The sequence below is a fragment of the Equus caballus genome, chromosome 13 (assembly GCF_041296265.1).
Source record: "Equus caballus isolate H_3958 breed thoroughbred chromosome 13, TB-T2T, whole genome shotgun sequence".
NCBI classification, from domain to species: Eukaryota; Metazoa; Chordata; class Mammalia; order Perissodactyla; family Equidae; genus Equus; species Equus caballus.
In genome coordinates, this window is record NC_091696.1 from 9,222,599 (window position 1) to 9,244,060 (window position 21,462).

The 21,462-nt window shown below is 41.7% G+C and overlaps 1 protein-coding gene across 12 annotated transcripts in view; it reads right to left on the reverse strand.

Moving 5' to 3' along the window:
• Positions 1 to 21,462, reverse strand: part of LOC111776188 (paired immunoglobulin-like type 2 receptor beta) — a 47,699-nt gene that overhangs the window by 10,599 nt on the left and 15,638 nt on the right. For 4 of the 12 annotated variants that reach the window (XR_011424261.1, XR_011424260.1, XR_011424262.1 and 1 more), the window contains exons 3-4: positions 18,904 to 19,116; positions 15,490 to 15,520 (exon numbers count right to left, since the gene is read on the reverse strand). Coding sequence is in view for 2 of the 12 variants with exons in the window: in XM_023655322.2 (XP_023511090.1) it covers positions 15,490 to 15,520; positions 18,904 to 19,116 (244 nt within the window). In the remaining 10 variants the exon portion in view is untranslated. Of the gene's footprint in view, positions 1 to 12,181; positions 13,897 to 14,323; positions 14,606 to 15,489; positions 15,521 to 18,903; positions 19,117 to 21,462 lie in introns of those variants that run through there. The other 8 variants (XR_011424266.1, XR_011424265.1, XR_011424268.1 and 5 more) reach the window with 6 other exon arrangements.

Here is a 21,462-nt window from a genome sequence, read left to right on the forward strand (position 1 = left end):
ATTATGAAAAAACTCAACGACCTAAAAGAGAATTCAGGTAGACAACTCAATGAGTTCAGGAGCTATGTCACAAAAGAGCTTGACACTATAAAGCAGAACCAATTAGAAATATTGGAGATGAAGAACACAATGGAGGAGATTAAGAAAAATCCAGACTCTCTGAACAGTAGGGTCGATAATATGGAGGACAGAATTAGCAATCTGGAGGATAGGAATATAGAAATGCTGCAGGCAGAGGAGGAGAGAGAATTAAGACTAAAAAGAAATGAAGAAACTCTCCGAGAATTATCTGACTCAATTAAGAGATGCAACACAAGGATTATAGGTATACCAGAGGGAGAAGAGAAGGAGAAGGGGGCAGAAGGCCTGTTCAAAGAAATAATAGCTGAGAACTTTCCATACGTGGGAAGAGAGATGGAACTTCACGTGACAGAAGCCAATAGATCTCCAAACTTTATTAATGCAAGAAGACCAACCCCAAGACATATAGCAGTGAAACTAGCAAAAGTCAACTACAAAGAGAAAATACTAAGGGCAGCCAGGCAGACGAAAATAACTTACAAAGGAAACCCCATAAGGCTATCAGCAGATTTCTCAGGAGAGACCTTACAGGCTAGAAGAGATTGGAATGAAATATTCAAAACTCTGAAGGACAAAAACCTGCAGCCAAGAATACTCTACCCAGCAAAAATATCCTTCAAATACGATAGAGAAATAAAAACTTTCCCAGATAAACAAAAGTTAAGGGAGTTCATCACCACAAAACCTCCCCTTCAAGAATTGCTCAGGAAGAAACTCATTCCTGAAAAATCAAAAAAAGGAAAGGGGTTACAAAATCCAAAACAAAGGAGATAAGCAGAAGGTCAATAACACAAAGTAACAGCTCTCCATCAGGACAAAATGCAAAAGAACCAGAAAACAAGTGATAAAATGGCAACAGTAGGCCCCCACGTTTCAATAATCACACTAAACGTGAATGGATTGAACTCTCCAATCAAAAGGCACAGAGTGGCAGGATGGATCAAAGAACAAGACCCAACAACATGCTGCCTCCAGGAAACACACCTCAGCCCCAAAGACGAACACAGACTCAGAGTGAAGGGGTGGAAGACAATACTCCAAGCTAATAATGAACAAAAGAAAGCAGGTGTCGCCATACTTATATCAGACAAAGTAGACTTCAAAGCAAAACAGATAAAGAAAGACAAAGAGGGGCAGTATATAATGATAAAAGGGACGCTCCACCAAGATGACATAACAGTTATAAATATATACGCACCTAACACAGGAGCACCAAAATTCATAAGGAAGCTATTAACAAAACTAAAAGGAGCCATCAACAGCAATACAATAATAGTAGGGGACCTCAACACCCCATTAACACCAATGGACAGATCATCCAGACAGAAAATCAACAAGGAAATTATAGAATTAAATGAAAAATTAGATCAGATGGACCTAATTGATATATATAGGACACTTCATCCAAAAACAGCAGGTTACACGTTCTTCTCAAGCACACATGGAACATTCTCAAGGATAGACCATATCTTGGGAAACAAAGCAAGCATCAATAAGTTCAAGAGGGTTGAAATAATATCAAGCATCTTTTCTGATCACAATGCTATGAAACTAGAAATCAACTACAAGAATAAAGCTGGGAAAGGGCCAAAAATGTGGAGACTAAACAACATGCTACTGAACAAACAATGGATTATTGAAGAAATTAAAGAAGAAATCAAATACTATCAGGAGACAAATGAAATTGAAAACACACAGTACCAAATTATTTGCGACGCAGCAAAGGCAGTCCTAAGAGGGAAATTCATTGCAATACAGGTTCAACTCAATAAGCAAGAAAAACCTTACATAAACAATCTCAAATGACACCTAACGGAATTAGAAAAAGAAGAACAAACAAAGCCCAAAGTCAGTAAAAGGAGGGAAATAATAAGAATTAGAGCAGAAATAAATGATATTGAAACAAAAACGACAGTAGAAAGGATCAATGAAACAAAGAGTTGGTTCTTCAAGAAAATTAACAAAATCGAGAAAACCTTAGCCAGACTTACTTAAAAAAAAAAGAGAGAAGTCTCAAATAAACAAAACTAGAAACGAGAGAGGAGAAATCACAACAGATACCGAAGAAACACAAAGGATCATAAGAGAATACTATGAAAAACTATATGCCAACAAACTGAACAACCTAGAAGAAATGGATAAATTCCTAGACTCATACAACCTACCCAAACTGAATCAGGAAGAAATAGAGAATCCAAATAGACCAATCACAAGTAAAGAAATAGAAACAGTAATCAAAAACCTCCCCAAAAATAAGAGTCCAGGACCAGACGGCTTCTCTGGAGAATTCTGCCAAACATTCAAAGAAGATTTAATACCTATCCTTCTCAAACTGTTCCAGAAAATAGAGGAAGATGGAGTACTCTATAATACATTCTATGAAGCCAACATCACCCTGATCCCCAAACCTGACAAGATCAACACAAAGAAGGAAAACTACAGGCCAATATCACTGATGAATATAGATGCAAAAATCCTCAACAAAATTTTGGCAAACCGAATACAGCAATATATCAAAAAGATTATACACCATGATCAAGTGGGATTTATACCAGGGACACAGGGATGGTTCAACATCCGCAAGTCAATCAACGTGATTCACTACATTAACAATATGAGAAACAAAAACCACATGATCATCTCAATAGATCCAGAGAAAGCATTCGAGAAAATTCAACATCCATTTATGATAAAAACCCTCAATAAAATAGGTATGGAAGGAAAGTACCTCAACATAATAAAGGCCATATATGACAAACCCACAGCCAACATCATACTCAACGGACAAAAACTGAAACCCATCCCTCTCAGAACAGGAACAAGACAAGGGTGCCCACTTTCACCACTCTTATTCAACATAGTACTGGAGGTTTTGGCCAGAGCTATTCGGCAGGAAAAAGAAATAAAAGGAATCCAAATAGGCAACGAAGAAGTAAAACTCTCGCTGTTTGCAGATGACATGATCTTATATATAGAAAACCCCAAAGAATCCATACAAAAACTATTAGAAACAATCAACAACTACAGGAAAGTTGCAGGGTATAAAATCAACATACATAAATCAGTAGCATTTCTATATGCTAACAACGAACTAACAGAAAAAGATCTCAAGAACTCAATCCCATTCACGACCACAACAAAAAGAATAAAATACCTTGGGATAAATTTAACCAAGGAAGTGAAAGATCTATACAACGAAAACTACAAGACCTTCTTGAAAGAAATCGACGACGACATAAAGAGATGGAAAGACATTCCATGTTCATGGATTGGAAGAATAAACATAGTTAAAATGTCCATACTACCTGAAGCAATCTACAGATTCAATGCTATCCCAATTAGAATTCCAATGTCATTCTTTACAGAAATCGAACAAAGAATCCAAAAATACATATGGGGCAACAAAAGACCCCGAATTGCTAAAGCAATCCTGAGAAAGAAGAACAAAGCTGGAGGCATCACAATCCCTGACTTCAAAACATACTACAAAGCCACAGTAATCAAAACAGCGCGGTACTGGTACAAAAACAGGTGCACAGATCAATGGAACAGAATTGAAAGCCCAGAAATAAAACCACACATCTATGGACAGCTAATCTTTGACAAAGGAGCTGAGGGCCTACAATGGAGGAAAGAAAGTCTCTTCAACAAATGGTGCTGGGAAAACTGGACAGCCACTTGTAAAAGAATGAAAATCAACCATTCTTTTTTTTTTTTTTTTTACCATTTTTTTATTGAGTTATTGATAGGTTACAATCTTGTGAAATTTCAATTGTACATTAATGTTTGTCAGTCATGTTGTAGGTGCCCCACTTCACCCTTTGTGCCCACCCCCCACCCCACCTTTCCCCTGGTATCCACTAAACTGTTCTTGGTCCATAGTTTTAAATTTCTCATATGAGTGGAGTCATACACAGATTATCTTTCTCTCGCTGGCTTATTTCACTTAACATAATTCTCTCAAGGTCCATCCATGTTATTGCAAATGGAATGATTTTGTTCTGCTTTGCAGCTGAGTAGTATTCCATTGTATATATGTACCACATCTTCTTTATCCATTCGTCTGTTGCTGGACACTTAGGTTCCTTCCACGTCTTGGCTATTGTAAACAGTGCTGCAATAAACATTGGGGTGCACAGGACTTTTGGGATTGCTGACTTCAGGCTCTTTGGATAAATACCCAGTAGTGGGATGGCTGGATCGTATGGTAGTTCTATTTTTAGTTTTTTGAGGAATCTCCATACTGTTTTCCATAGTGGCTGCACCAGTTTGCATTCCCACCAGCAGTGTAGGAGGGTTCCTTTTTCTCCATAACCTCTCCAACATTTGTTGCTATTAGTTTTAGATATTTTTGTCATTCTAACGGGTGTAAGGTGATATCTTAGTGTAGTTTTGATTTGCATTTCCCTGATGGTCAGCGATGATGAGCATCTTTTCATGTGCCTATTGGCCATGAGTATATCTTCTTTGGAGAAATGTCTGTTCACGTCTCCAGTCCATTTTTTGATCGGGTTGTTTGATGTTTTGTTGTTGAGTTGCGAGAGTTCTTTATATATTATGGATATTAAGCCTTTGCCAGATATATGACTTGCAAATATTTTTTCCCAGTTAGTGGGTTGCTTTTCTGTTTTCATTTGCCTTGAAGAAGCTCTTTAGTCTGATGAAGTCCCATTTGTTTATTCTTTCTATTGTTTCCCTTCACTGAGAAGGCATGGTGTCCAAAAAGATCCTTTTAATACTTATGTCAAAGAGTGTACTGCCTACGTTTTCTTCCAGAAGCCTTATGGTTTCAGGTCTCACCTTTAGGTCTTTGATCCATTTTGAGTTTATTTTGGTGAATGGTGAAAAAGAATGGTCAATTTTCATTCTTTTACATGTGGCTTTCCAGTTTTCCCAGCACCATTTGTTGAAAAGACTTTCTTTTCTCCATTGTATGTCCTCAGCTCCTTTGTGAAAGATAAGCTGTCCATAGATGTGTGGTTTTATTTCTGGGCTTTCAATTCTGTTCCATTGATCTGTGCACCTGTTTTTGTACCAGTACCGTGCTGTTTTGATTACTGTAGCTTTGTAGTATGTTTTGAAGTCAGGGATTGTGATGCCTCCCGTTTTGTTCTTTTTTCTCAGGATTGCTTTAGCAATTCGGGGTCTTTTGTTGCCCCATATGAATTTTAGGATTCTTTGTTCTAATTCTGTAAAGAATGTCATTGGGATTCTGATTGGGATGACGTTGAATCTGTAGATTGCTTTAGTTAGAATGGACGTTTTAACTATGTTTATTCTTCCAATCCATGTACATGGAATGTCTTTCCATCTCCTTATGTCGTCATCCAATTCTCTCAGAAAGGGCTTGTAATTTTCATTATATAGGTCCTTCACTTCCTTAGTTAAATTTACCCCGAGGTATTTTATTCTTTTTGTTGCGATTGTGAATGGTATTGTATTCTTGAGTTCTTTTTCTGTTGGTTCATTACTGGAGTATAGAACTGCTACTGATTTATGCAAATTGATTTTATACCCTGCAACTTTGCTGTAGTTGTTGATTACTTCTAAGAGTTTTCCAATGGATTCTTTGGGGTTTTCTGTATATAAGATCATGTCGTCTGCAAACAGCGAGAGTTTCACTTCTTCCCTCCCTATTTGGATTCCTTTTATTCCTTTTTCTTGCCTGACTGCTCTGGCCAGGACCTCCAGTACTATGTTAAATAAGAGTGGTGATAGAGGGCATCCTTGTCTCGTTCCTGTTTTCATGGGGATGGGGTTCAGTTTTTGCCCATTGAGTATGATGTTGTCTATGGGTTTGTCATATATGGCCTTTATTATGTTGAGGTAGTTTCCTTCTATGCCCATTTTGTTCAGAGTTTTTATCATAAATGGCTGTTGGATCTTGTCAAATGCCTTCTCTGCATCTATTGAGATGATCATGTGGTTTTTATTCCTCAGTTTGTTGATGTGGTGTATCACGTTGACTGATTTGCGGATGTTGAACCATCCCTGTGTCCCTGGTATGAATCCCACCTGATCCTGATGTATGATTCTTTTGATGAATTGCTGAATTCTGATTGCCAAAATTTTGTTTAGAATTTTTGCATCTATGTTCATCGTGATATTGGCCTATAGTTCTTTTTTTTCGTGGTGTCCTTGTCAGGTTTTGGTATCAGCGTGCTGTTGGCCTCATAGAATGTGTTAGGAAGTGTTCCATCTTCCCTAATTTTTTGGAATAGCTTGAAAAGGATAGGTATTAAATCCTCTCTGAAAGTTTGGTAGAATTCCCCAGGAAAGCCATCTGGTCCTGGGGTTTTATTCTTTGGGATGTTTTTGATTGCTGTTTCAATCTCTTTCCTTGTGATTGGTCTGTTCAAATTGTCTGCCTCTTCTTGAGTGAGCTTTGGGAGATTGTAGGAGTCCAAGAATTTATCCATTTCCTCTAGGTTATCCATTCTGTTGGCATATAGTTTTTTGTAGTATTCTCTTATACTCTGTTGTATTTCTGCAGAGTCTATTGTTATTTCTCCTCGCTCATTTCTGATTTTGTTTATTTGAGCTTTCTCCCTTTTTTTCTTTGTAAGTCTGGCTAGTGGTTTGTCAATTTTATTTATCTTCTCAAAAAACCAGCTCTTTGTCTCATTGATCCTTTCTACTGCCTTTTTCATTTCAATAGTATTTATTTCTGCTCTGATTTTTATTATTTCTCTCCTTCTGCTGACTTTGGGCTTCATTTGTTCTTTTTTCTCTAGTTCAGTTAGGTGTGGAAGCACATATCATTTTAAAGCAAATTCCAGAAATCATATTATTTTATCTGGAACATTTCAGTACGCATACACCATGTATACTTAGATGTACATTGTATTTTGTGTATTTAGTGTGCTTGTTATACGCAGTGTATACTAAAAAACCTTTAAAAAAAATAACTACAATACCATCATGAGACTTCAAGAAAATACCAGTAATTCCTTCATATATCAAATAACTACTGACTGTTTAAATTTCTGATAGTTTTTTTAAAAGATTGTATCTTTTTGAGCAGTTTTAGGTTTACAAGAAAATTGGGAGAGAAGTACAGATATTTCTCATATATCCCCTGCCTCTACACATACATAGCACCCCCCGCCCCCATTATTATCAATGTCACTCACTAGGATGGTATATTCTTTAACAGTGACACGTCATAATCACCTAAAGACCGTAGTTTACCTGAGGTTCACTCTTGGTGTTGTGTATTCCATTGGTTTGGACAAATGTATAATGATATATATCCATCATTATAATATCATATAGAGTATTGGCATTGCTCTAAAAATCCTCAGTGCTCTGTCTATTCATTTCCACCCCACTGGCAACCCCTGTCCCCAGCAATCAGTGATATTTTTATTGTCTCCATGGTTTTTCCTTTTCCAGAATGTCATATAGTTGGAATCAAACAGTATATAGCCTTCTCAGATTGGCTTCTTTCACTTAGTAATATACATTTACGATTCCTCCATGTCTTATCATAGCTTGCTACCTCATTTCTTTCCAGTGCCAAATAATATTCCATTGTCTGAATGTAAACAGTTTATTTACCCATTCACCTCCTGAAGGACATCTTGTTTGCTTCCAAGTTTTGCAAATTGTGAACAAAACTGCTATAAATATCAGTGCACAGGTTTTTGTGTGGATATAAGTTTTAAACTCCTTTGGGTAAATACCAATGAGTGTGATAGCTGGATCTTATGGTAAGAGTATGTTTAGTTTTATAAGAACCATCAAACTGTCTTCCAAAGTGGCTGTACCATTTTTCATTCCCATCAGCAATGAATGAGAGTTCCTGTTGCTCCACATCCTGGCCAGCATTTGGTGTGGTCAGTATTCTGGATTTGGGCCATTCTAATAGATGTGTAGTGCCTCTCATTGTTGTTTTAATTTGCATTTCTCTAATGATATAGGATGTGGAGCATCATTTCACATGCTTATTTGCCATCTTTATATATTTTTTGGTGAGGTGTCTGTTAAAGAATTTGGCCCATTTTTAAATTGGATTGTTTTCTTATTGTTGAGTTTTAAGAGTTGTTTGTGTATTTTGGATAACAGGTGCTTTACCAGTTGTGTCTTTTGCAAATACTTTCTCCTAGTCTGTGACTTGTCTTCTAATTCTTTTGATGTTGTCTTTTGCAGAGTAGAAGTTTTTAGTTTTAATGAAGTCCAGCTTATTAATTATTTACTTCATGGATCATTAGTGTTGCATGTATTTCATTGGTGTTTTATCTATAAAGATATCACCAGGGGCTGGCCTGGTTGCACAGTGGTTAAGTTCATGCACTCCACTTTGACAGCCTGTGGTTCGCCGGTTCGGATCCTGGGTGCAAATGTACACACTGTTCATCAAGCCATGCTGTGGTGGTGTCCTACATAGAAGAACTAGAAGAACTTACAACTAGGATATACAACTATGTACTGGGCCTTGGGGAGAAAGAAAAAGAACTAAAAAGTCATCCCATACAAGGTAATTTAGGTTTTCTGCTATGTTATCTTCTAGGAATTTTACATTTAGATCTATGATCCATTTTGAGTTAATTTTTGTGAAGAATGTAAGATCTGTGTTCTAGATTCATTTTTTTTTTTTTTTGCATGTGACCATCCTGTTGTCCTTGCTAGGACCATTTGTTGAAGAGACTATCTTTGCTCCATTATACTCCCTTTGTTCCTTTGTCAAAGATCAGTTGACTATATTTATGGGGATCTATTTCTGGGCTCTCCATTCTGTTCCAATGATCTACTTGTCTATTCTTTCATCAATACCACACCATCTTGATTACTGTAGCTTTGTTGTAAGTCTTGACGTTGGCTAGGGTCAGTCCTCCAACTTTGTACTTCAATATTGTGTTGGCTACTCTGGGTCTTTTGCTTCTCTGTGTAAACTTTAGATTAAGTTTGTCAATGTTCATAAAATAACTTGCTGGAATTTTTATTGGGATTGCATTGAACCTATAGATCAAGTTGGTAAGAACTGACATCTTGGTGATCTTGAGTCTTCTTATCCAGGAACATGAATTACCTCTCCATTTCTTTAGTTCTTATTTGATTTCAATCATCAGAGTTTTGTAATCTTCCTCAGATAGATGTTGTATACCTTTTGTTGGTTTTATACTTAAGTATTTCATTTTTGGGGGTGCTAGTGTCAATGGTATTGTGTTTTTAATTTCAAATTCCACTTGTTCCTTGTTGGTATATAGGAAAGAAATTAACTTTTATGTAATAACTTTGTCTCTTGCAACCTTGGTATAATCATTTATTAGTTCCAGGAGATTCTTTTTTGTCAAGTCTTTCAATTTTTCTACATGGACAATCACATCATCTTCAAACAGACAGTTTTATGAAATCCTACCCCAATCTGTAGACATTTTATTTCCTTTTCTTGTTTTATTGCATTATCAAGGACTTCCAGTACAATGTTGAAAAAGAGTGGTGAGAGGTGACATCCTTGCCTTGTACCTGGTCTTAGTGGGAAAGGTTTGAGTTTCTCTCCATTAAGTATGATGTTAGCTGTAGGTTTTTTGTAGATAGTCTTCATCAAGTTGAGAAAGTTCCATTATATTCCTAGTTTACTGGGAGTTTTTTTTTTTTTTTTTTTTATCATGAATGGGTGTAGGCTTGGTCAAATGCTTTTTCTGCATCTATTGATATGATCATGTGATTTTTCATTTTTAGTCTGTTGATATTATGTGTTATATTAATTGATTTTCAAAAGCAAACCAGACTTGCATGCCTTAGATAACTTCTTCTTGTACATGGTGTACAATTTTTTTTTTTGTACATTGTTGGATTTAATTTTCTAATATTTTTTGAGGATTTGTACATCACTGTTCATGAGGGATACAATCTGTTTTTTTTTTTTCAGGAAGATTAGCCGTGAGCTAACATCTGCTGCCAATCCTCCTCTTTTTTGCTGAGGAAGACTGGCCCTGAGCTGACATCCGTGCCCATCTTCCTCTACTTTATATGTGGGACACCTACCACAACATGGCTTGCCAAGTGGTGCCATATCTGCACCCAGGATCTGAACTGGTGAACCCCAGGCCACCAAAGTGGAATGTGTGAACTTAACCACCATGTCACCGGGCCAGCCCCACAATCTGTTTTTTTTTTCCTTCTTGTAATGTGTTTGTCAGATTTTGATATTAAGGTAATGCTGGCCTCATAGTTTGAGTTAGGAATTATTTTCTCTGCTTCTAGCCTCTGAGAGAGATTGTAAAGAATTGGTATAATTTTTTCCTTAAATGTTTGATAGAATTCACCAGTGAACCCATCTGAGCTTGGTAATTTCTGTTTTGGAAGGTTATTAATTATTGATTCAATATCTTTAATGGATATAGGCCTACTCAGATTGTCTCTTTCTTGTTGTGTGAGTTTTAGCAGATTGTGCCTTTCAAGGAGTTGGTTCATTTTGTCTAGGTTATCAAATTTGTGGGCATAGAGTTTTTCCTAATATTCCTTTATTATCCTTTTAATGTCCATGTGATCTGTAGTGATATCCCCTCTTTTATTCCTGATGTTTGTAATCTGTCTCCCCTCTCTTCTTTTCTTAGTTAGCCTGGCTAGAGGTTTGTTGATTTTATTGATCTTTTCAAAGAATTATCTTTTTGTTTTGTTAATTTGCTCTATTGATTTCCTGTTTTTAGTTTCATCGATTTCTGCTCTAATTCTTATTAGTTCTTTTCTTCTGCTTGCTTTGAATTTAATTTGCTCTTCTTTTTCTAGTTTCCTAAGATTGAAACTAGGATTATTGATATTATATCTTTCTTCCTTTCTTTTTTTTTTTTAAAGATTTCATTTTTTCCTTTTTCTCCACAAAGCCCCCCAGTACATAGTTGTATATTCTTCGTTGGGGGCCCTTCTAGTGACGTGTGGGATGCTGCCTCAGTGTGGTTTGATGAGCAGTGCCATGTCCGTGCCCAGTATTCGAACCAACGAAACACTGGGCCGCCTGCAGCGGAGCACACAAACTTAGCCACTCGGCCGTGGGGCCAGCCCCTCTTTCTTCCTTTCTAAAAAGTGCACTCCATGCTATAAACTTTCCTCTCAGCACTGCTTCTGCTGCATCTCACAATTTTGATATGTTGTGTTTTTATTTTCATTTAGTTCAAAATATTTCCAAACTTCTCTTGTGATTTCTTCTTTGACCTATGTGTCATTTTAGAAGTATACTATTTAATCATCACATATTTTGGAATTTTCCAGTTATCTTTCTATTATTGACTTCCAGTTTAATTCCATTGTGGTCTGAGAGCAGACATTGTATGATTTCTGTACTTTTAAATTTGTTGAAGTATGTTTAGAAGCCTATAATATGGTTTGTCTTGGTGAATGTTCCATGTGAGCTTAAGAAAAATGTGTATTCCATTGTTGTTGGATGAAGTAGTCTATAGATGTCTATTATATCCAGTTGATTGATGGTGTTGTTGAGTTCAACTATGTCCTTACTGATTTTCTGCCAGCTGGATCTATTTCTGAGAGAGGGGTGTTGAAGTCTCCAACTGTGATAGTGGATTCAGCTATTTCTTCTTGCAGATCTATCAGCTTTTGCCTCATGTAGTTTGACACTCTGTTGTTAGGTGCATACACGTTAAGAACTGCTGTGTCTTCTTGGAGAATTGACTCCTTTAGCATTATGTAATGGCCTTCTTGACCCCTGATAACTTTCTTACTTTGAGGTCTTCTTTGTCTGAAGTTAATATACCTATTCCTGCCTTCTTTTGATCAGTGTTGGTACGGTATATTTTCCTCCATCCGTTTACTTTTAATCTATATGTGTCTTTATGTTTAAACTCGGTTTCTTGCAGACAATATGTAGTTGGGCTATGGTTTTTGATCTGATCTGAAATCTCTGTGTTTTAATTGATGCATTTAGACCGACAGTCAAAGTAATTATTCATATAGTTGGATTAATATCTATAATATTCGTTATTATTTTCTATTTGTTGCCCTTGTTCTTTGTTCCTGTTTTTGTCTTCTACTCCTTTTCTGCTTTTTGGGGTTTTCATTGAACATTTTATATAAACACAGTACACACAATGGAAACATAATGGTTACTGATTTGATTTGATCTAGAGACAGGAGAATGTTAAGGAGGTAGGAGCTAACATTTATGGAGTGTTGCTGTGGGCTGGTAGACAAAGACTTCCATGCTTGTTCCCTTTAATTCTTTCAAAATCTCTATAACTAGAGCCATTTTAAAGATAAGGAGACTGAAGCTCAAACGGTGTAAAATTGGCTTAAGACCCATGTCTAGCATATGGCCGACCCATAGCTTGAATCCAAATCTTTCTCCCTCCAAAGGCCATATTCTTTCTACCGAGAAAGGTCATCTTTTCCAGAAACTTTTTTGGGAGTAGAAATTAAGGAGTTTGCCTTCTAAAAGGTAAGAACAGATGATCTATCAGGAATCTCAGTTTCATCACTTTTTCATTAAGAAAGAAAAAAATCAGAACTCCTGAACGCAAGGCCTTGGTAACCAGCTTCTTGGAGGAAAAAGAAGCTAGAATGGTGCCAAAGGGCCTGACCCCACCAGCTCATCGCAGGGCCTGTCCTGCGGTGTGGACAGAGGGCCTGGATCTCAGGAGCCACCACGTCAGGAGGCTGGAAATTTCCTCCCTGACGATGAAGCCTCCAGTGATCTGGACCTGGACCAACTCACGGAAGATGTTGGAAAAGAGCGGGAGCAGCGGGAGGAGCTGCCACATAGAGACAACGCAGAGGAGCTCATCATGGCCTTCTTTGAGGAATAGTTGTGCGCTCTTTTCTCCTTCCTGCTGTCTCACCCTCCTTCCCTGGGAGCAGGAGGGACAGCCTCTCAGATGCTCCCTGAGAAGCTGATAAGTGCTGGGGCTGTTCATTGGCCCCAAGGTTAATTGGCTAAATTTGGAGTTGCACAGTTTATGTGTTAATAAAACGGGTTATTGTTTTAATTGGTTTGGTTCATCTCTAACCAGGTGCTTCCTTTTGGCTTTGCTCCCTCCTCCTCCATGTCACCATGTCACATCATTGTTTCTTGGGGGAGGCCTGCTCAGTATAGGAAGCTGGGAAGGCAGTGACCCCTGAGTCCTGGGAGAAGGACATCGAGACTGGGTTCAAATCTTGGCTCAGTCACCTCCTAGCTATGTGGCCTTAGGAAAAGCACTGTGGCCATTCTGGTTCTTGTTTTCATGCCTCAAGTGAGAACATCTAATACCAGATAGGGTCGTTGATGATGTTTAAATGAAGTGACGCTTGTGAAGCACTTACACGATACCTGCTACTTATTTTCCTTAGGGAAGGAGAATGGTTCGACTGGGGGCAGTCTTTGAGTTCCAGGCTGGCTACAGGGGATTTTGGGGGTTATTGTTCCCTGGCCTGAGGCGGTCACTGAACAAAAGTACTGGAGGAGGGATCTTGGCTGTGAGCTATCGATTAGAATTCATTGTTGGCGAGAAGGACAGAAGGTGAAGGGGATGTCAGTTTTCTCCTTAGATGCATTCAGGCAAATTCTCTGGGTACTTTTATTTTGGTGGGTAAGGCTAGGAAGTTGAAGAGGGAACTGGAGCAGATGGCTCTGTCTCAGGTCCCTGGTGGCCTTCAACACCTGCTGGCTTCTGAGTCGTGTGTATGGCCAGGGTTATTTTTGGAAGCTGAGACCCTCTGCAGAGCTTACTCTAAGGAGCTTGTCACTCAGTCCACTCCTTAGACCTTCAAGGTAGAGTATAGGGTCTCTTCCTGGGGGCTCCCATGGGGAGAGGGGCAGGGAGGTGCTGCTGGTGAGGTCTAGCTGGAGAGGGCAAGGGAGACGTAGAGGATGATGTCATCCTGGGCAGTGAAAGAGAAGGGGGTTGGTCAGTGAAGTGGGGAGCTGTCCCCATCTTAGAGCAGCGATCCCACACCTGAGTGCCCTGCTGATACCACATCCCTCTATTCCTTCCACCCCACCTTCTCCAAGCTTCCCTTTAATTCTTTCTGGCCCTAGTCTGAGCCGCTTATCTCTGGTCTAGCTTGGGGCCTGTATATTGTGCTGGGAACAAACTAAGATCTGCTGGGGTCAGGTGGCAAGGCATCCAGGGTAGAGAAATGGGCAGGGGGCTCCAGTGCTGAGGTTATCTGCTACGTCAGGATCAGAGTCGTGTGGGATGGTGGGTGAGGAAAGAGGAAAATACTGGGGCACCTGTGTGGGTAGGGAGTGTGTGGGGAAGAAGGAAGACTGTGGTGGACAGTGGGGAGTGATGGTGGTAGGACTTACCTGTATTCCCAATATTCTCATACTTCTCCTCAGTGTTCTGGAAGGATCCCCTATATGGGAACAGGAGGGTGCCTAGAGGCAGGGCAGGAAGGAGTTAAAACCCGCATCTGGTGGTTCTCTTTGTGGGGGGCTCTGCGACCTGCCTGGAGAGGCTCAGAAGATGAATGCAGTGGTGTAGGGTCAGAAGGAGGCTGCCAGGAAGAGGACTGAGAAGCAATTTGCAGTGTAGCCCAGCAGAGGTCGCTGAGTGCGCACTGAAGGCGGATTGTTCTAGTGACGTGGCTTTTATTGAAGGGGCAGAGAGGAGAAATCATCAGGCTGAGCTCCTGTCCTCTCTGCTGGCACTGCCTCCCTAAAATCTACAGCATGAAAAGCAGCAAAGCTAATCTCAGGTCCTCTGGGTGGGTGCTCAGGCCCTAGTCCTGGGAGGAGATGCCATGGAGTGGGGGGTGGGGGGGACCCAAGGAAGGCAAGTGGCAAGATTAGGGGAGGGAGAGGAAGGAGGGAGAGGTCTGTGTGAAGGGAGAATGTGGGAATGGGAACAGAGGCTGGAGAAGAGAAGGAGGTTGGAGGGTGTGAAGGACCAGGGCTGAGAATGGAAGGGGAGCCCGGCGAGAGGAGAGGAGGCGAGGCTGGGAGCTGAGGAGGGAAGCTGCTCTGAGAAAAGACAGCAGCGGAGGAGCTGGAGGCAGAGGATCTGTGGCCCTTCACCCAGGTCACAGGGAAAGGACAGACTGGACGACAAGCAGAAAGAGGAAGAACGTGGAAGAGGTGGAGGTGTTTGGGAAGCATGGTGTTCAACGTGGAGAGAAACCAGGAGGCACAGAAGGACAAACAGAAATGGGGACTAAAGGCGGAGGAAAGCGGGCACCAGAGAAGGATGAGGGGGAAGCATTCTGCCATTACTGGGAAAGAATCAGAGAAAGTGCTGGACCCTTCGGTCCACTGTTCTCAGGGTTTCGTTTTTGTTTTTTGTTTTCTTTAGGAGACAGAGCCGCAGGAAGTGAAGGGCCTGGCCTGTTGCGGACACCTGAGGATGCAGACTGGAGAGTCAGGATGGGAGCAGCTGTGAAAGGCTTACTCCTGCTGTTCTCATAGGAAACTCCCTGTTTCACAAACCAGCGCCCCCTGCCCACCCCGCCCCACCTTGGAGGACAAGCACTCACCTGTCTGGGGTTCTGGCTTTAGTCCGCAGACCTGTAGGGGGACAAACAGGGTGTCAGTGTGCCATCCACGGACGGCATCTCTCCTCCTGCCTCCTCTGCTCCATCCTACTCTGAGACCATCCTTGGAGAGACCAGAGCAGCGAGCAGCTCTGCTGAAACCCCTCTGGGAAGGGCCTGGGACTCCGCGCCCACATCTGTTCTACCATTGTCCCCAGCACCACATGAGGAGAGCAGCTCTTCTCTGCACCATGCGCCCCCTTTGCCTTGCCCTCTCTCCCAACCGTTCCCTCTGTTTCTTTCTCCCTTCCTTGGACTCCCCTGCATTCCCCAGTCTGCTCCTTCCACTGCCGAACCCTGGCCCCCCCAGGCCGCTCCTTCCCTCCTCTTGTCACAGGCACCCCTCACTCCTGCCCTGACAAACCAGCTTCTTGTGCTTTCCTTCTGGGTTGTGGCTGTTTTTCTCTGCCACCTTGTGAACCTCATGACTGGAATCCGTGTTTGCACTGCAGCCCGTTCCTCTCCATCATCTTCCACTGACCCTCTGCTGTCTCCCCGTGCCCTCTCCCCCCACATCCTCCTCAAGTCTGTCTGCAGTATTTCCCAGGGAATGGGCCCCTGGTCCACAGACCTCCTCTCCACCACCCATCACCATCTTGGAGGTCTCATCATGCATGGTGACAACCCTCTGAACACACTCCAGTGAATTCCACTCCACTCAGCCATTCCCTGCACTTTTATTTTTCATTTATTGGCACTGAGAACTCTAAATATTAAGTGCTGGTATCATTTTCATGCTACAACTTTCTTTCCTTCCAGCTTTCTCTCTCTCTCTGCTATACCTGTGCTTTGACCTCACTGAGCTCTTGTCCCTTGATAATCCACTCTCTTCCAGGTTATCCAAGCTCCCTGCTGAGCCCTCCACTCTCCATCCTGCTCTCACTAGCTCCTTGGCCTCCTGTGTTCCCTGTCCTTGGGCCACACCCAGCTGACAAATCTCCCATCCTGGATGTGTCCCATGGCAGAGAATGCTATTTGCTTCCCCAATATCCATTCACTTCTTACTCAATTACAGAATCTGGATTTTATTTGTAGTGGCAGTGTGCTCCCCTACAGATAGATGTGGGATGTGTGACTAAATTTTAGCCAATAAAATGTCAGGGGAAGTCGTGGCTAGGACTTTCAGGAAGGCTCTTTAAAAGGAGGACAGACAGCTGGGGCATACGCTTTTTATCCTTTCATCCTTTCTCCTGTTTCCTGCCTGGATTCAGAAATAATGGGCTGGAGTCCTCGCAGCCGTCTTGGACCATGAGGCAACCTTCAGGATAGAAGCCAGTATCCAGGACAGTGAGCAGAAACATAGGAGCCTGAGTGCCTAGGGACAGTGGCCTCTGCTGTCTGCCTCCAGATGCTTTTATATGAGGGAAAAAATTAACTCAAGGTCATTTAAGCCACTATCACTTCTGGTCTCTGGTGCTAGTGGGTTTTATCTCATAATTACGATGGTCTTCGCCACTCCACAGTTATAAAATAGTCTCACATGCTTTCTTCTAGCACTAGGGTTAGTTTTCTCCTCATCTGATTCTTTGATTTCCAAAATAAATGGAATTTGTTTTGGTGCAAATTATGAGGTAGGGAGATCATTTTTTCTTAGATGGCTACTCAATTGTTCCACCTCTACACCATTTATTACATTAACCATATTTCTGCACTGATTGGAAACGCTGCCTTTTAACCTACTAAATTCTGCATGTATTTGGGCCTGTTTACATCCTGCCTGTATTTGGGTTTTCCTCTTCCCTTCCATTGGCTTTTCTGTGTATTAATATGACAGTGTCAAGTCATTTTAATTATTGTAGCTTAGTAATTATAAGTGCTAATGCTCATCTAGTGCTTACTCTGTGCCAGAATCTATTCCAAGTGCGTTACGTTCAATCATCATAACAACCTCCAGTGAAGTACTATTATTATTCCCATTTTATTGATGAGTAAGTTGAGGCAAAGATAATAGTACCATGTGCCAGGGTGTGCCCACCCCGGGTGTCAGACAGGATTGACGGCAGGCAGTCATATATGTTTAGTAATATATATATATATATATAATTATATCCACATTCTATGCTCATCACCTCTGTGCTTTAGTATCTGATAAGGCTAATCTAGTCTTGTTGCAAATTCTCTTTAAAGTAATTTCAAATCCATTTTGGAGGATGTTGGGGTATAAATAATCAATGCCTCCAGCCCTGTCCTCTCTGTGGGCTGTGAGTGCATACATCCAAATTTCTGATGGACATCTCTACTCAGATGCCACACAGGTATCTCAAACACAAAGTACCCAAACTAGAGAATCTTCGTTCTCTCCAAACATGGTCTTGACCTCTTTTGTTTCCTAATTTACTTGATGGTTCCATCATAGCCTCATTCACCCACGTTGAAAACAAGGGACTTATTTCCACTTCCTTGCCCCACATCAAGCCCATCACCAAGTCTTACTGGTTCCCCTCTTAAACTTTTCCAGGATCTGGCCATTCCCTCCATCCGCACGGCCAGGGCATTAGACTGACCCCAGCCTGGCCCACCTCTGGCCCCTCCACCACAGACTGATGTATCTGTAAGGTGAAGCTGAGGTTGCCACTTTGCTGCTTCACGTTGCCTCTGGACCACAGGCTCTTGGTATGATTTACAAGGTCCTCTCCTCCAGCTGCTGCCTGCTCCACAGCACTGAGCTACTTATAGGTCCCAGAATGGCTTCCTCCCCCTGGATGGACAGTGACCTCTATCCAACCCTCACCACTTGCCTGGCTAATGCCTTTTTAGTCTTTGAGACTTTTTGAAGGTGTCACTTCCTCTGGGAAGTCCTCCCTGATCACCTCTCCTTTGTCCCAATCTAGCATAGGTCTTTCCAATTGAGGCAATTAGCCCTTGAACCAGCTTCCACCTCCTTCTTCTTCTCCTTCTGAGTTCCTTGAAAGAAGGGCCTATGATTTATTTATTTTTCTATCTCCAGTTATAAGCCAGGCCCTGGAAAATGGGCACTCAACCAATACTTGTTGAGCAGAGCCAACTTCCTGTGCCTTCAGCTCTCTCCTTACCTTTCCAGGGCAGACCCTCCCCTCCCCGTGAACCAAGAGTAAGGACTGATGAGAAATGATTAAGTCAAGAGACAAGAAGCATAAAATGATCAGATTGTGGAGAGGGGCTGGTCTTGATCAGTGGTTCTCCAAACTTGATCATGCACAGACTCCCCTTGAGGAGACCGTTACAAATGCAGATTCAGATCCTCCCCCATGACCCCTGACCTCGAGCCCAGCAGGGATCTGCATTTTTAAGGGCACCTGGGGTCATTCTGATGCAGGTGGGTTCTGAGAAACACCAACTGGGAAGCTAGGGGAGAGGGCGGGGCTCCGGACCACTTACCTTTCCTTCTCTTCCACCTGAGGTAGACCATCAGTCCCAAAATTGTGATTTTCAGCACAGCACTGGCCAGTGCCACCCCAACCACAGGTTCCAGACTCGGGGACTGAGACTCTGAGTTCCTCTTGCCCCCTGAGTCCCTGCAGTCGACTGTGGTCGTGGTGGCAGTGGTGGTGGCAGCAGTGGTGGTAGGGCCCAGGGTGGTTGTCTTGACGGCTGAAAAGACATGAGATATAAGCAAATTCTCCCTTGGGGGTGTGGCAGTATCTGGGTGAAACTGTCACATCTTGTTCCCTAGTTTGGGGAATGTTGGGGGTGGGGAGCAACTCTCTGGAGCTCTCACAAGGGAGGGGAGTAACAGGGGAAATGCTGAAGGCTTAGAGTCCAGATCATGCAGTTTAAATCCTGACTCTCCCACCAATCACTGTTGTGACCACAGAACCTCATTTCATCACGGGATGAAATGGCTAAATCTCAGGATTAAAAAAAATTTTTAAATTGTGGTAAAAGACACAGAACATAAAATGTACCATTTTAACCATATTTAAGTGTACAGTTCAGTGGCATTATGTACATTTACATTGTTGTGCAACCCTTACCACCATCCATCTCCAGAGTGTTTTCATCTTCCCAAACTGAAAACTCTGTCCCCATTAAACACTAACTCACCATTCCCTCTTCCTCCAGCCCCTGGAAACCACCATTCTACCTTCTGTGTCTTTGAATTTGATTACTCTAGAGATGACGTATAAGTGGAAACAAACAGTATTTGTCCTTTAAACATGGTTGTTTTAATATGTGAAAAAACATCTACAAAGCACCTGGTGTATATAGAATGTGCTTTTAAGGTTAAATGCACATTTAAGTCCAAGAAAAAGATTGTACCTTCTTTTAATGGACCATAAAAAATTGACCAAATATTCAGCCAAAGAAAAAAGATCCAATTCCAATATTACCTTCAGGTCAGTGTGGATGGAATTCACTGTCCACTCTTACTAGAAATTAATAATAAAAATATCAATACCATTCCTCAATTGAAAAATTAAAATATAATCAAAGAAAAAATATAGTAACATGTCAGATAAAATAAAACTGATAGTAATGCATATTAAAAGCAAAACAAAACTAAAGCTACACTCAAAGTTAACTTCACAGTAGTAAACACTCTCATTATTTTAGGTGCAAAGAATATTAAAAGTGAAATTTTCAATTTCCAGAGAAAATGTACCAAAAACAGAGAGGAGCCAGCCCTAAGGAAACTCAGAGTTAGAAAGTGATGAAAACCTATGTTGGAATAAATTTATTAGGAAGTAGAACAGTGGTAGGAATAATAAATGCAAAAAGTGGTTATTTAGGGGAAAAAACACAAAAAAACTGACAAGACTCTTGCAAACCTAACGAGAAAGAAAGAGGCCATTGAAATCATGATTGAGCATGTGCTCAGTTACAGGTTGATAAGTCTAAGGACCTCTGTGAAGTGGATTATTTTCTGAAACAATAAAAAATTTGACAGGAGATCTCGTTAAGATGGCAGCATAAGCAGACTCTGAACTCACCTCCTCCCATGAACACAACCAGGTTACAACTATTTTTGGAAAAATTACTCTGGAGAGAAAACTGAAAACTGGAAAAAAGAACACCCAGAACAAGTGACAGCCCTGACTAAGCTAGAAGAGGCAGAAATTCCTGCTGGAGAGGAAAAAAGCCACCTTTGGGAGCAGTGGAGCATCTCAGCTGGCCAGGCGGGAGCCACCCTAAGGTACGTAGCCCTCCCTGGAGGAGTGAGGTCCGGAGCTGTGGCCGATACTGCTATAAGCATCCTTCAGACTCAGCCCAACTGAGACAAGGGTCTTACTGTCTGGCTTCACTGGCTATTAACTGCAGCGAGGATACCCTCAGAAAGGCTGTCGGCCAAAAGCCGAAAAGACCTGGGTCTTAAAGGGCCCACACACAAACTCACTCATTGCAGGAAACTAAAATCACCAGAGAGAAGGCTGACAGTCCTTTGGTGAAATGAGACTCACCTGGTGGGCTCTGGGGGTATCTTGATGAGAGGAGGGACCTCTCCAGAGACTGACACATTGGTGGGGCCATTGTTCTGAGCTGGTCCAGGTGTGCTGACACAGACCCCAGGTGGGCGCCATTGAGGTTCTTCCCTTTGCCTGTTAGCCCAGGGATCTGCCACACCCAGTAGAGCACAGATTTAATCCAGGGCAGGCAGCCCACCCTAGGGACCGGCCCCACCCAACAGCAAGTCCTCAGGGTACTTTTTGGCCTGCAATGACTGGGTGCCTTGATCCTCTACAGACAGGTGAATGTGTCTGCCTCTGTGGGGCAGGGCCTGTGTGAGGACCAGGTGAACTGTGGGGGGCATTGGTAGAGAGGCAGGGACCTCTGCTGTGCAGCATCAGGGTACAATCCAGGGAGTTGGCAAGTGTACACAGACCAGACTGTGTTGACAGGTGTGTGTGGTCCTGTGGGGGGTGAGGCTTAGCAGCAGCAGCAGACCTGTGCTTCACAAATAGCCATAAAAAGGATAAGCCCCACCTTCCAAAGCCTGAA